Raw genomic sequence first — 15,990 nt, 5'->3', positions numbered from 1 at the left:
TCTGTGGCCACCACCTGCAAAACCATTCCCTTTTTGGGGGTTATCTTGGTGTTGCCTCTCCAGTGCACCTGTTGTCACTTTCATTTGCACCAAAACAGGTGACATTGATTCACAATCGCTTAGGCTTCCTAACTGGACAGATTGATATCCCTGAAGTTTAATTGATTTAATTTTTTTGAACATTATATATACAGCTGGGATGTACTAACAGAGTAGTTGAGCAGTGATATCACAATAGGCAGCTGTTTAATATAGTATAGCATATAACAATACAGTACAGTGCAGTATTACACAGTATTATATAGTACAGTATATTACAATAGCACAGTAAAATACAGAACATTATATTATAATACAATACAGTATCGTATATTACAAAAAAGTGCAGTACAGTAGGGTCTCCAGTCCTGGTGCTGAAGTCTTTTCCATTGTTTACACAGATGAAGAAAACTGTTACAAATGAAACAAGATTTCAAGACGTCTGTGTTGTAAACATACTGTAAGTATGTGTGTGTGTATAACCCATTGACCCACTCCTACTATAACAACTGCCTCCTGTCCTGTGTGTGTCTGTGTGTCCTCCTCACTGTCCTGTGTGTGAGTGTCCACCACACTGTTCTGTCCTGTGTGTGTGTGTCTACCTCACTGCTGTGTGTGTGTGTGTGCACTCTGTCTTGGCGAAGTATGGTCCAGAGGGAGGGGACACACTGACAGTGCATTCTGTTGGCAGGAGGGGGGTGCTTGGGATAAAGGGAACTTTTTGAGTCTAAGGGAAAAATGGCAGGGGCTCAAGCACCTCCTGGGGTCTATCTGTACATGTGCCTGGTGTGTGTGTCATCCGATCCAGTTGTGGAAGCTCTGTCGTTCCGGTGACCAGTGACCCCAACTTCCCCACACTGGCCATAGCTGTCATCATACTGGGAATACTGGTGCTGTTGCTGGGTGCTGCTCTGGTGAGTCATCTGGTGTGAGAGAGAGAGTATGTGAGTTTGAGTGATTGTGTGAGACTATGTGTGGGTGTGGGTGGGTGTGTGTGTGACTGTTTCTATGAGTATGGGACTGTGTGTTTGTATGTCTTGATCTGTGGGTCTCTGAGTGTGTGTATGTGTGTGTGTTAGTGTGTGTGTTAGTGTGTTCATTGTATTGCAAAATTAATGTAATCCTCTCTCTCGCTCTCTTCTTCCTCTTTCAGTGCTATCGCTCTTGTCATCAGCACTTCCTTGCACTCCCCAAGCCCGAGGATCCCGATGACAATGTCTACGAGGTAAATAAACTGATTGAATGAAACAGTGACTCAATGACACACTTGCTGACTGACACAGAGACTCACTGATACTCTGACTGACTGACACAGAAACTCACTGATGTGTTGATTGATGCACTGACTGACACCCTGATTGACACACTGACTGACTGACACTGATTCACTGACTGTTTCTTACTTTCTGTTCTAGAACACTTGATGCCACAAACACTGCTGCCCAGACAGTCACTGAAGATTTTATTTAGAACTTTTTATAATAATAATAATGGACTAGCCACTGTCTTTTTTTCAAAATTGACAAACTGAGAAATGTATATTAAAGTTTTCTTTCTGCAACATTTAATACACTTAAAATATTAAAAATACTTATGTTCAATTATGTATTATTTTCTGGATTGAAAAATGTGAAGGTGTGAAACATTTTTAAAATGTAACATTGATGAAGTCTAGGAGGCAGTCCGTGTAGTGGGAGTGGGTTATTTGGTCATACACAAACACATACTTGTTTTATTTTTACAACATATACATCAACATCGACCTTTCATTCGGAGAGATTTTCTTCATCCTGTTACAGGTTAATTGTTGCTGGTAACTTCCATTACGTTTCATCATGGGTTTGGTATAGTCCATGAGCTCCCCTTCTAGCAGGGCCATGCAATGGCAGCTGCTTGAGCTGTGTGTAAGACCTTATGACTATCTCACTGCATTTACGCCAAGATCTGAGGCCAAAAGAAAATTAGACCAGCACCAGCACGTTGCAGCCAGGCCTGCTCCTAGGTAGTAGTGGGCTTTGCTGAGTCTCTCATGGATTGCAAGTGACACCGGAAGCACTTCCTCACTTAAGAAATGTAAATTCCCACTTCCTTGGCATGGTCCTACTTCTCTGATTGTCTTTCATGCCAAAGCAACACCGTGTGGTGCAGGGCATGTAACTTACTGTGTTAGTAGCCAATTGAAGTAGAGGTTGGTTACAATGTATATTTTGTATCTTAAAAAAATGTAATAGTTAAGTTAAATCAGTGAAAAAACACAAACTGAATGTGCATTGTTGTGCAATTGGCATTAAATTCTTGCTTTTTATTTATCTTGTTTGACAGAGTGTGAATGTTGTGTGACTGCCAACAATAATACATTGCTGTCTTTTAAATTTTCACTCGGCTTACTCTTGTAGTTCTGCTGGCATAAACAAATATTATTATCGCTCTGGGTGACATCTGATATTTGCAGTTCAGCTGAAAATGAATAATGCTCAGGAAACCAAACCAGTTTTTCCCACTACTGCACACGTCCTGTAAACACCCACATTGACATATCCACACAGAAATAAAAATGTACTAGTAGCCCAAAATCAATTATTGACTCTGCTGATTTCATTGCTGCTGCAGTTTTTTCGCTTTATTCATCACTTTCTGTAATTATAGAAATATATATAATTAGCTGATATACTTGTAAAAGGTAAACTTGTAAAATGTGTTTTAATGCTCCTATGTCGTTATATTCTGTCACTCTACATATAGTCTTTAATTTAAGGGAATGTTAAGTTTATACATATATTAACTGTAAAACATGTCACTCTTATTGTAGACACAGTTAACACATTGTTTTAGTTAAGATTATATACAATACAGTGTGTAGAAGTTACCAAAGCAATACAATACACCAACTGAATATATTGTCATAACTTGTACCTTCGTTTCCTTCTTTGATTGTTTGATTCGTTTCTGGGTCCTCACAGACGTTTTCTTTGCGATCCTGTTCATATTGACGCAGCTTCAATGCCATTCTTGTTCTTCTCAGGTGCCATTAGGACCCTTTCTTTATCTGGAATTAATATTATACTAGATTAGCTACTAAGAAAGTTCACAAAATTAGGCAGCTCGCCATTAATTCATCTAATTCATATGTCTTATTAAAATGAATTACTAGTTGAAGCATACAGTACCAGCATACAGAATACTACTTTACATTTTTAGAAATCATTTCGCTAAGGAAATTATATGATTTACTCACCTGAGACTTTACTCATCAGTCATCCCTCTGGCGTTTTTTTTTTTTCCCTGTCCGGCCACTCAAGTTGTTTTCTTCCAGTCTTTCGGGTCAGTTTTTCAGCAGAGTTGTGCTCACTGTGGAGACACGTCCTCTGTCTTCTTCTTGTGATTAAACCAAAGCATATTCTGACATTGTTGTCGAAAGCGAGAAAACGATCATAAAAACCACCATCTCTGGCTTCTCAGAAACCAATCCAGTTTTAAAAGTAACGGTATGTATACGGAGTGGATTCTGATTGGATAAAGACCCTTTCAGATTTTAGATACTTTGTAAAGCACAAACGAAAGCGTACGCATGCGCAGGCTGTTCTCAATCATTGCTAGTCCTGAAAAGCTCTAGTTACACTGTATTGCTTCAGGATACACGGGCTGCACGCATCTGTGCTTTCTTGGTTGTGGCAGGGAAATTCGCTCCCTATAACATAATATAAGTTGAAAAATACAATTTTCCATCACTAGCCAAAGATGATCTCGCAAACAACCAAACCATCGTTAAACCGTTATCGGTTTTTAATTACTTAAGCAGAAATATGTAGTTATTGACTTGCCTATGCAATATATGTTTGTGGTTTTGCCAGCAAATTCTCATATTGACGAATATATATTATAGCGTCATGCAGCCTCATTGAAGCCTCACTGGTGATGCGGTTGTTGCACCATGGCACCAGAGTCTGCGGCTCCAATCTCGACATGGCCCCCCAGGATGATGTCATATATATTATCCCTGGTTGTGAAATGCGATTTGTTAAAGACTATGGGATTATATACAGCTCTGGAAAAAATTAAGAGACCACTTAACATTGATTTCTGAACTTGGAGTGGTTTCTTAATTTTTTCCAGAGCTGTATATAACCCCATTACCATTAGTGAAATAGTTCTGAAACAACACGATTGAAATGTGAATTCATTATAGCTATGGGATCCACATAACTTTCAATTTAAATGTGTGTATCATAGGCTTTTTGGGTGATCCTATAGGTTTATATTGTTTATATATTTCTAAAATGAATGTGTGACATGAAGTCAATGTAACTGTTTAATTGTTTAATTGTACTGCAATAATACACATTATTAACAAAGTAAATATTCTAACAATTACCCAAATTTATGACTGTCTTATTTGAATGTTTGATCTATTATTTGCTCTTAGGGCAACAGCAAACACAATATATTACAGTATAGATTGTGAATATTATAAGTATTATAATATATGATATAATATACCAGGAAATATATTTTATCTGTGGCATACTCTACAATATATTTTGCTATGAAGGCTACATATATGATAAGTATGGCAATATATTTTGAAATATATTTATTGTAAAAACACATTTTAAAATATATTGCAATATATTTCATTTTCGTAAGGGTATTCTTAGTTATTCTGCAAAATAAGAAACCCATCATAGACCTCTGGCGCATTTTTCACTGTTACTCTGTATTGTATTGTTTTGCATTGCATTAATAATAATAAAGATACATTTAAAAATATCAGATAGTGTGCGTGGACCAGGAGTAAAGTGTGTTTGGGGGTTGTTCTTCCCTCGAACTTTAGTCTTAAACTCAGTACATCGATAATGATTAGCCTAATAGGCAACCGTTTTCACTACTTGTTATTCATTGATAAAATATCAATTGGCAATATTATAAAAAGTAAAATGTTGCTAAAAAATAAGTACTAATCATAACTTATTTCTGTTTCTGAATGGTTACTAATGTCTGTTTCCTGCTCCTCAAAAAATACATAATGATAATTAAACATCAAGAAAACAGGACAGTTAGGCTCTCCATGAAACCACGAATAATTAAACACGTCCCAACCTGTCTGTAAAGCAAGACCTCTTGCTACACATCACTGCGGCAATTGCGTGCTACCAAAGCATAACTGAATAAATAATAACTTATGACAAGTGTTATCATTGCTATTTTATCCGTGGGTAAAGAATAATTAATTGCGTGTACTGTGTTTTATCAGTGGCATAGCTTCGTCACTTGTGGGATGGGGGTTGGTGGTAAATCGCTACAAGTAGGCCAAATCATTACTTTGTTAACAAACTAGGACACATAAAGAAGTTATGATCATATTTGATCAACCTTTCACTTTTTATAGTATTGTCAATTTCTATTTCATCCATCCATTTTTGAAACCGCTTATCCTGGTGAGGGTGGCGGGGAAGGAATACACCCAGGACGCTGGGCAGCACACACGGCAATTTAACCTGCATGTCTGTGGACGGTGGGAGGAAACCGGAGAAAACCCACGGGGCCACAGGGAGAAGATGCAAACTCCTCACAGAGCATGCAACTCCTGGAGCCGTGAGGCAGCAGCGCCTTTTGACCTTTAATTACTTAAAGATTAAGTAAGCATCACTCATTGAAAAACCGCATCACAGTGTGTCTCTGTCAGCCCGTAAAGTAGTCATTTATTCTATCGATGTGTTTGTAAGTGTCCATTACTTCTTTCTTGTAAAACAGGGAACAATATAATTACTTATTTCTCGAAAAAATGTAAATAAGGAATAAGGATTGAGTAAACATTACTTATCTTGCAGAAAACTGAAAACAGTAACAAGAAATAAGTATCCATTCTTAATTTGTTGAGAAACCGTGAAAAATCTTGTAATCATTACTTATTTTGAGAACAATAAGGAATATGGAATAAACAATAAGTAACCATTACTTATGTTTTGATAAATAATGAATAAGGAATATAAGGAACCATTACTTATTTTTGGAAAAATAAGGAACAAGGAACAAGGAGGTTCATCCTGCGCAGAATCAAACCAATGTTCACAGATAACTTTATGAGAAGATCCTTGTTACATAAGTCACAGGCTGCACTGAGTGTGAGATGATTCAAGTGTGTGAGACATTTAGCAAGAGGAAGCAACAAGGGAGTGCCACTTTCATATTTGGAAAAATAATATTTGATTTGGAATTAATTCACCCGTTCAAAGACTTTTTATGACGAACAACGAGAAAAAAAATATGCCCAGTTGGGACGGATCCAGCCCCCACACGCGTACATCAGACACACACGCACAGACGCATGCACACGATGTCTGAGCTGCTTCTGAACACGCTGGTGTATTAGGCATGATTATGATTATTGAAGCTGCTGTACCAGTCAGACCTGTTGTGATCGCTCAGCCGCCACCGCAGCTCAGAGGACACGGAACAGAACAACAGACAAGAGACTCAAGGAAAACAGAGAGAGAGACAACTAGAAAGTGTTATAGTTTTTAATTACCTGGCAAGGTGACTGAAGTGAAGACGACACTGCACTAGAGAAGACAGGCAATGTAAGTGCCCTCTTAGAACAAATGTTTTTTAATACATTACGGAGTGTAATTAAGGACAACACATTGTGTGTTAAAGTTAACACAGGTTGTCTGTAGGAATATTAGCACTAATAATGTGTTATTTCATTAACACAGTTATAGGTTAGTTTTACTCACGAGATGCATTATTGTGTAGGAATATTAGCACAAATGTGTTATTTCATGAACACTAATATGTTAGTTTTACTCAACACGTTGGCCTATTCAAGGTAAACAAAATATTAATTTTAGAAAGGAAACTATGTGGTAGATATTTAATCAGAGAAACCCTAACATACATTATTATTGTTGCAAACATGTAGCAGATGCCTTTGTCTTACGTAATGTATTCAGTTCCGAACAAAATTACAATCACAATTTATGTAAGACATAATACGTAACATGATAATGTATCCGTTTCTATTAATCAATTATTATTTAAACCTCACTCTATAATTTACAGTCCCTCTGAGACACATTCATTGTAGCGCGGTGGGGGGACTTGAACGCCGGTCTCCTGCGCCACTGAAGGACTAGCGAGGCTTCAGGATCGCTACAAAATTACATTACCGGCATATTGTAGTTTAATTTTCTTTTTAATAGTGGGTATAAGACTATTACTATACTACTACTACTATAAACTGTCCTTCTAAAAAATGACGAATCGCCCCCATAACACTAGAACCCTTGACAGAAATCTGGTCTACACGTTATATCTGTATGGAAGAGCCCTGGCCATTTCAAAGAAAACACAGAACAAGAATGTCTCCCAACTTTAAAGATTACAAGTTTCAATTTCGAGTCGAAATGCGGAGTGTTTTTGTTTCACATGGTCCCGGGGCTCTTTCGCGATATTAATTAAGGACATAAGAAGAACATATGAAAGCGTACAAACGAGAGGAGGCCATTCGACCCATCCTGCTCGTTTGGTGTCCATTAATAAGTCAGTGAAAAAAACATACTTTTGTTACAATTGTAAAAATCACTCAAACAGAGGATTAAAACAAACTAAGGATTACAATAAATTAATGTTACTCACCATGGTACTATTAACACATTTTTTGTGTAGAATTTCAACACATTACTTGTAAGAGTGTGTGTACCTGTGTTGAGCACTGCACTGGGTGGGAGAGAGACGGAAAGGGTTAATACAGTAAAGTACACACTGACCGACACATCACTACAGTACCACCGAGAGAGGGTGTCAGTGTGGGTCAAAGCTAGCTCTCTAAACAACTGTGCGGTGAAAACTGCGACTATTCTGGAGTCTCTCATTCTTGGCTTTTATCACCCCAGTTCCCGATCGTCCTCTGGGAATATTTTAATTCATCGAGTGAGTGGGTCCACAGCAACTTTGTCGTATTATTATTATTATTATTATTATTATTATTATTTATTATAAAATGTTGAAGAAGAAGATGATGACAGACACTTTGTGGAATGCACGTTCTCTTACATAATATAATTCATTAGTTGCTTGGGAGTTTGGCACACGTAGAACAACGGAGAAAGCAATGTGCAGTTGTGTAACTCAGGGAAATAATCCATCATCTTCAGCCCTAAATTGTACCACAGTGAAAATGACACAGTGAAGGGAATTTTGATGATGATGTTATAATGAAGATCAATCAATTTGTATTTATATAACTCCCTTCGCAGGGTAGCCACAGAGCATTTAACAGATTGAGAAACATACACCAACAAAATAGATAAATAAACAAATAAACCATACAAAATTTAAAATAAATAATAAAACTTGTTATAGGAGAAAATAAGTGTGGTACCCCGGACTTAACCTCAGATCAGAGTTGTTTCCAATTCATCTTGACATTGTCTTAAATCATTTCCTAATTGCTCTCTCTGTTCAATTAAGTCCTCTTTTTCAGCATTCAACACAATGACTTGTTTTCCACAAATATCTAGCTTTCCTTCAAATTCTAATTCCATTCCATGCCGTTTGGCTCTTTCTTCTTTCGCTTTTGCATACTTTTCTCCTAGCTTTTTCAGTTTTTCAAACTTGCTTATGCTCCAGTTCACTAACCTTGAGCTCGCAAGTGCTAAGCTAGCCATAACTTTCACCACCTCTATCGACTCTTTTTCGAGTTGCGTCGTAGTGTCGTTTACCAACTGAGTTCGACGCGACTCTACTTCAAAGTCCAAACTGCATAGGCGTCCAAGGAATTCAGGAATCTCTGTTCCTGGTACCTTTACAATCAATGCTTCACATGGGGACATTTGGGTAATCATTGTTTTGGCTATTCAGTAACAACCCAACAGAACAGTACTCGATTATTCACCTAATGACTCTAATGCCAACGCTTAGGATACCAACAATTTATCACAAGTAACTAAAACAGACTTAACCTTTTGTGACTTTGGAAATCATACACATACCACGTGTGCAAGTCTAGAGCGCCCTCTAGAGTACAAGCAGTGTATCGCGCCTACAAAAGTTTTCTTGTTTCAAAACTTTGGAATCTGGATTTCTGGACAAAGCTATCCAATAACTATTACAGAAATTAGTTCTTTTCAGTCTAAGATTCCTCACACGGGGCACCAATTATGTAGCGTAAGGTACACTTATAAATTTCAATTAAAGAAGTGAATTTATAGTATCACCTTATCACGAATCCTAGAATCTTGTAGAACTCAATTTCTGTAATAATTGGACGCAGACACCAATTCCAAAGATATAAATTGTCAAATTTATTCAAAAACAAAGACTAAATGTAGCACTACACTAATTATACAAAAGGGAAAAACTAATTAAAAATTCAACTCTAGATCAACAAATCAAAGACAAATCACTTCCGTGACCAAATCAAAGACCATGGGATCGCATATGATAACACAAATCGTTTAACAAAAAAGGTTATAAACACATTGACTACAATACCGGTTAGTAAGACGAAGGTGAGTCTCTCATTAGTATTATTAGTCAGACATTAAATAACTACGCAGGTTAGTATTTATGTCAGGTAACTTCTCGTTATATATATATCAGTCTCATTTACGCTTAGGTGCCGAGAAAGATCCTATCATTACTTGTTACCACAATTTCCCTTAACTGATTATTATTCAATGATTAAGGATAGGCAGGGCCACCTATAATCTAATGTCTATTAACTTGGGTCAATTTCAGACTAAACAGTTAAACAGGAATGAGAAGATATTTCTCGGCGTTGACAGATTTTATCTCTAAAATTATCAACAAAACAGTTTAATGCAACACACATTTATATTTAAGAAAACTAAATGATATTACACATTCTAGAGTTATGAATCACAGATTAACATTTCTAATTGATTTCTCAAATGTCATGAATGATCAACTCCAAACTGTTAACTTATCTGAACTTCGTCGCAGAGAGGCCTCTCTGGCTTCGGGCTCAGATAACAGCACACGGCATGAGGTCTGTGTGGTTGGGAACAAAGGCAGTTTTTATCATCTACAGGCCCCTTTCTCCAGACACCTCACAGCAGGATTCCAACCTATTTGGCCTCTTCTCGGTGCCATCCTCCCCAAAACTGTCACTTTGATGTAAACCAGTTCCAAGCTGATGAGTTAAGGAAATCTGATAACTTTGGGGGGGAGAGGTCTTCTTTAGATCAGTGCTTCAGCTCAGAGCCCAAATGCTCTTATCCAAATACACCCAACATAACGCTACACATATATTATATCAATTTATTATTATTATTATTATTATGTGTGGTTGTGTGTGTGGCTCAGGGGGGGCGGTGACCTAGTGCCCTCTATTGGCCAGCTGCCACTGGTTGCAACTCTGCTTCCCCACTCGATGTAGTCGCGGACGCCACTGTTTCAGTTAGAGCTGACTACCTGATGTTCAGTATAAAATGAAAACATTACTTTGGGCTCAGTACAATATACTATGTGAAATTAATGTGAGTTAAGCTCTGTTTGCATCATGTTTATTTCTTATGTCAAAAGTGATTTGGCACAAGAGCTGACATTTTTGCATTCTATATTAACAAGTAGCTCTTGTATGGGATATGAAATTAGCCCCCCAATATTAATTGCGTCCCGTCTGCTTGATATGAATGATGATGAAACCGATCCCACTCGGCAGCCACGCACAAACCACGCCCCCACACCACACCACGCCCCTCCCCAAAATCTATGTCGCCCCCCCAACCCTGAAACCAAACCTACGCTCCTGAATTAAGAAGACTAATTCTTGGTGATTTACTGTGTTAAACAAGACTAAGGTAGGCAGGGACTGTGAAGGACTGCATGCATCAGCTATAGTATTTGTGTACGTTTCCAATTCTGTCTTCTAACGCCAGTTACTTTTCTATTGAAATTATCCATAAAGTAATTGCAGGTGATACTGGGAGGGATGACCTCTGAAGGCTCTACCTGCTGATTAGTGAAAGTCACTATTGTGTTAAAAGAGAGTGTGGGTTATTATTATGTGTCTCTATTAAATTAGAGTAGTAGGAAGACCTGGCAGAAGATGAATCTTAACCCCATAGGTAATAACTAGATCTAGTGTGTGATTGTGATGATGAGTGTGAGCAGGTAATTTCTGTTGTGTATTTTTTTTTATTAGTGACCCTAGAGGAAGGGATATATCTAAGGCTAGGAACAATTACTGTTTTAATAGGATATTATTATTATTATTATTATTATTATTATTATTATTATTATTAATATTATTATTATTATTATTGTTGGGATTATATTTAATTTCAGGACTATGTAGTTTATTGGATGCCCCCAGTCAGGGATCTAGTATCGAGGTAAGCTGGGAGTTACAGGCAGACTGCAGTGTAGGACTTTGAGGCTACAGCCTGCCCGGTGTTCTGAAGAGACAACTAGCTATATTATCAGGTAACATTAGGGATCATCTCCAGTTGGGATGAAGCCCATCTCTTCTGTAAAAGCCAGGCCTTTCCCAAACACAGTCCCAATTGATGATGATAAAGATGATGATATCCACTACTAGCTGTTATTACCACTACTACTACTTATAGTACACAACTACTACTAATAATAATAATGAGTTGCAGAAGCAATAACTTAATAACAATAACAAATATTTTGAAATTCAAATGAAATATAAACAATTTGAAGTTTTTAGTTGACAAATTGTATTAACTAGTTACTGACACAGATACACTGATTGAATGTTGTGTTGATATAATTGTTATTGAGTGGATTTGTTACACTTAGGTCTTGTTTTTGATTTTCCTCTGTCTCTCACTCAAATAGGGGCAACCAAGTTGAATACCCAATGAACAATACAAACCTGACCATCAAAACCTGACCCAACCACAGTCACACAACAACCACAGCAACAGCACAGACAGACACACCTTGGCCATGGCCACCCTGCCGCGTGACCAGTGTGTTCTGGAGGAGATGCTGCGTTGTGTGGTGTGTCTTGACCTCTACACTGACCCGGTCACCCTGCCCTGTGGACACAACTTCTGCCGCCACTGCATCCGGCAATACTGGAGTGGAAGTGGGAATGGGGCAACCTGTCCCCAGTGCAGAGAGACTTTCAGGCACCAGCCATCACTCAAGAAGAACCACAGCCTGGATCACATAGTGGAGGAGCTGAGGGACCCTCGACGAGTGGGAGTGGGAGAGTGGGTGGGTGTGGAAGGGGGAGAACGGGTCGGTGTGGGAGTGGGAGAAGGGGTGGTGGAGACCCTGCCGGTCTGTGACTCCTGTCCAGCTCCGGTCAGGTCCCAGGCTTTGGTGTCCTGCTCTGTGTGTCTCCTGTCTCTCTGTGTCCTCCACGCACAACAGCACAGAGACAGCCTGGTCTTCAGAGGACACAGACTGAGGGACATCAGAGGAGGAAAGGGACAGACACAGACACAGACACAGGTGAGTCTGAGTATATATACTGGACTGGACTTTGCTGGACTGCAATGCACTGTACTCCATTGTAGCTCTCCAGGACCAGGGCTGGAGACCCCTGCTGTACTAGCGTGTACCATATTACACTGTACTAGACTGTGTTGGATTGAACTAGACAATACTGGACTGTACTGGATTGTACTGGTTTGGACTATAATAACTGGACCGGGCGGTACCACACACGTGGATTTTTACTCTCCTCTCTTCTCCTCCAAGCAGAAAATGAATGACCTGCTGAAGAAAATAGAGGAGGGGATCATAGAGAGACTGAGTCTGCTGGAGTCTCTAAACCGAGCCACTGAGACAGCCAGAGTGAGTGTCTGTCGGAGAGAGAGATGGAGATAGGGAGGTAGGGAGGGGTGTGTGGATACAGGAGAAATTAAACTGAAGGAGAGAGGGAGATAATGTAAACTGTAAACTTGTTGGACACATTTTGTGTGTGGGATTACTGTTACTGGTGAGTGTGTATGACTGTATGTGCATGTGAATGTGTGAGAGTGTGAATGAGTTTGTGTGCGTGAGTGTGTAAGTCTGTTTCTGTCTGAGCTGCTGTCTAATTCTCTCCGTGTCTAAGAGTCTCTCTGTTTCTGTCTCCACCTCCCCTTCCTCTCTCAGTGCCTCCTTCCACACTGCAATTTTCCACACTTCTCTTTCAGCCATTTAATACCCCCCCTCCCTCTCCCTCTTTCTTTTCCTCTCATCTTATAGCTGTCTGTGGAGGAAGAGAAAGGAGGATGCATTCAAGCACTGGAACAGCTAGAGGCGGGGGTGGCAACACTTAGGGAACAGCTGGGATCACTCATTGAAAAGATGGAGGGAGAGAGGGAGAAGGAGGCTGGAGAGATGAGACAGAGACTTAAGACAGAGATGGAGGAGCTGCGAGAGAGGGGCAGGAAGCTGAAGGAACTGCAGCCAGGGGACAGTCTACAGGTGAGAGGGAGAGGGGAAGAGAGGGAGAGAAGGAGGGAGATGTATGTATGTTGTATAAACTTCATTGCATTCATTCACATTTCATCTCTTTCTCTCTCTTCAGGGTGTCCAGTCAGTCAGCCCCCCCCCTGTCTGTCAGCTGGTCAGTGTTTCCCTCGGTGCTGTGACCTCTGCCCTGACCTCTATAACCACCGAGTTCCAGAGGCTGTGCAGAGAGGAGCTGAACGCAGCCATCAGACCAGGTACAGACTGACACACTGACTGACTGACACACTGACCGATTGTTTAATGCACTGACTAACTGACTGAATATTTCTCTCTGTGTGTTTTACAGTCAGAGTGTTTGCATTTAATCCTGTGAAAACTGCACTGACAGGTAAGTCTGGGTGTGTGAAAGTATGTGTGTGAGAGTGTCTGCGTGTGTTAACGGTGTGTGTCTGATCTCTCTCTGTTTATATTCATAGGTCTGGACTATGTCAGCATGTATGCAAGTAAGTTAATTTTACCTTATAAAGTGACCATATCTGATCCTGCTCCTCTCTTCTCCATTACATTATACTGTACTGAGCCCTCCCTCCCTCCCATTTTCTTTCCAGCGGATGTCCGTGTTGACCCAGCATCGGCCCACCCCTGCCTCATAGTCTCTCCGGACGGGAAGAGCCTCCGGACTGGCCCCCGGCGCCAACCCCTGCCCCCCAGCCCCTACCGCTTCGACCGTGTGTACTGTGCGTTGGCTCAGCGTGGGTTCACCAAGGGCTGCCACTACTGGGAGGTGGAGGTGGGCCACAAGAGGCTGTGGCGAGTGGGGCTGTTTCGGGGGGGGATCTCCAGGCAGGGGCCCATCCCAGAAGAGGGGTACTGGGTGCTGGAGGGTGAGAGGGGTCAGGGGTTAAAGTTGAAAGGTTGCCAGAGAAGGAGGGGGGTGGGAGGAGAGAGAGAAGGCAGTGGGGGGGGGAGAGGCAGGGGAAGCGGTGGAGTGGACTGTCGGTGGGAGAGTTTGGGTAGAGGAGAGAGGGCAGAGGAGGAGGAGGAGGAAGGAAGGGAGGGGAAGGGAGTGACGGTGACAGTGCTGGAGGGTCGAGGGCCCCTCCCTAGTGTGGTGGGTGTTTTTCTGGACCGGGACGGAGGGACCCTGGAGTTCTATGACTCAGAGATGGAGGGGGAGCCCCTGGCGAGGCTGGAGGGATGCTTCCAGAGTGGGGAGCCACTCTTCCCTCTCTTCTGCCCAGGAATGAAGGAGGACGGGGAATGGATGGTGATTCGGGGATAGGAGAGAGAGAGACAGAGGGGGAGTAAAAGAGAAAGAGAGGAAGAGGGGATGTGGAACAGGAAAGGATGAGAGGGAGGGGTGCAGAGGTAGAGGGCAAGAGGAAGGGGGGAAGTGAGAGAATGGAGGAGGAGGATAAGTGAGGTTGGGGAGGGGAGTAAAAGGCATTTAGGACAGGGGATAGAGGGGGTGGGATGGACAAAGAGACTGGGAGAGAGGCAGGGTCTGGACTGAGATTCTTACAAGGAACTTAATAGTGTATTATAGAGACGCATTGTACTGCATTGTTATTATCTCCATTATCTTGTTTTGTAATATGCTGTCTTGTATATTATCCCTATCTTGTCTGACTGATGTTTAGTACACACAGGGTGGGAAACAGACTATCAATGCAATCCAGATCTGCACAGTAAATACTGAGGCAACAGTCCCACCTGTTGGACAGATTGAGGTTACACCACATCAAGTGTGGACCTGGGTCCAGATTTGCTGTGATTTCCCTTATGCCACCCTTCCTTTAGCACATCCCTAGGATTTCACAGCATCATGTCTGCACTTGTTACCTCATTGAATTAGGATATTTGCTAATTGTAATTTTGTATTGATTATACTTTTGTAATGCTTAAATTACATTTTGTATTGATTGTACTACTTTTCTGTAATGCATAATTTGCTTATAGTATAAACCAAGTCGCCCTGGATAAAGGTGTCTGCCGATAAATAAATAATAATAATAAGAATGGTATTCCTACTATTTATTAGAAGGAGTAGCAGTTGTAATGAACAATTTAAATAATTATAGTTGTAGTATAATAGTAAATATTAGTGTAATAGGCTTCCTTGCGATTACATTATTTTATTATCTTCTATCCCCTTTCCTGTTGTCGGCGCACAGAAGACTCCGAGGCAGGGTACAAGGGTACAATTATATATTTGAGAGCGAAGAACATAGTCAGCAAAGCTGCGTAATGTAAGTTGAACTGGAACACACTATTGCTCACATAATCAGGGTTGCCAGAGTTTCTCGAGGAAATAAGCAACCTCGGTTGTAAAAACAAGCCCAAAACAACCCCAACCTCCCCACGAGCATAATTTCCAGTCACATGGACAATACATTCGATATTGGATTAAATATCAACTATATAACACAATAACATTATGCATGGATGTTGTATGTATATAACACAAATGTAGTAACTTTGCAGTATATTACATTCAACCACACAATACAAATTAAAACATACATTTCTTGTTTTTATTCTTACCTT

At 40.4% G+C, this 15,990-nt stretch overlaps 1 protein-coding gene and 1 long non-coding RNA gene across 5 annotated transcripts; one reads left to right on the top strand and one right to left on the bottom strand.

Moving 5' to 3' along the window:
* Positions 1-492: 492 nt before the first annotated feature.
* LOC136764453 (uncharacterized) lies at positions 493-3,583 on the bottom strand. Of its 3 annotated transcripts, none has more exons than XR_010821194.1 (3): positions 3,275-3,583; positions 2,953-3,085; positions 493-962 (listed from the first exon to the last, which is right to left on the bottom strand). It is a non-coding gene; the product is annotated as an uncharacterized LOC136764453 (long non-coding RNA). The 3 variants fall into 3 exon arrangements; XR_010821196.1 differs by lacking the exon at positions 493-962 and adding an exon at positions 1,169-1,257; XR_010821195.1 differs by lacking the exon at positions 493-962 and adding an exon at positions 1,253-2,673.
* A 2,592-nt stretch (positions 3,584-6,175) lies between these two features.
* LOC136764440 (E3 ubiquitin-protein ligase TRIM39) lies at positions 6,176-15,986 on the top strand. Of its 2 annotated transcripts, none has more exons than XM_066718496.1 (8): positions 6,176-6,617; positions 11,869-12,492; positions 12,742-12,837; positions 13,234-13,455; positions 13,559-13,697; positions 13,790-13,831; positions 13,920-13,946; positions 14,052-15,986. In XM_066718496.1, exons 2-8 carry the CDS (start codon positions 11,980-11,982, stop codon positions 14,723-14,725), a joined length of 1,713 nt encoding a protein of 570 aa, XP_066574593.1. In that variant the 5' UTR covers positions 6,176-6,617; positions 11,869-11,979; the 3' UTR covers positions 14,726-15,986. The 2 variants fall into 2 exon arrangements, with proteins under 2 accessions (XP_066574593.1, XP_066574594.1); XM_066718497.1 differs by having other exon boundaries at positions 6,177-6,617; positions 12,745-12,837.
* The last annotated feature ends 4 nt before the right edge of the window (positions 15,987-15,990 follow it).

This window comes from Amia ocellicauda, chromosome 12, assembly GCF_036373705.1.
Source record: "Amia ocellicauda isolate fAmiCal2 chromosome 12, fAmiCal2.hap1, whole genome shotgun sequence".
NCBI classification, from domain to species: Eukaryota; Metazoa; Chordata; class Actinopteri; order Amiiformes; family Amiidae; genus Amia; species Amia ocellicauda.
Note: the sequence above shows the minus strand (reverse complement) of the source record. Positions and strands in the feature narration are given on the sequence as shown.

Excerpts from the sequence above, each read along its gene's own strand:
- LOC136764440 (XM_066718496.1), top strand. The coding sequence starts at position 11,980 with ATGGCCACCCTGCCGCGTGACCAGTGTGTTCTGGAGGAGATGCTGCGT. Across the intron at positions 12,493-12,741 it reads AGACACAGACACAGACACAG|CAGAAAATGAATGACCTGCT; the intron begins GTGAGTCTGAGT and ends TTCTCCTCCAAG. Across the intron at positions 13,456-13,558 it reads AGCCAGGGGACAGTCTACAG|GGTGTCCAGTCAGTCAGCCC; the intron begins GTGAGAGGGAGA and ends CTCTCTCTTCAG.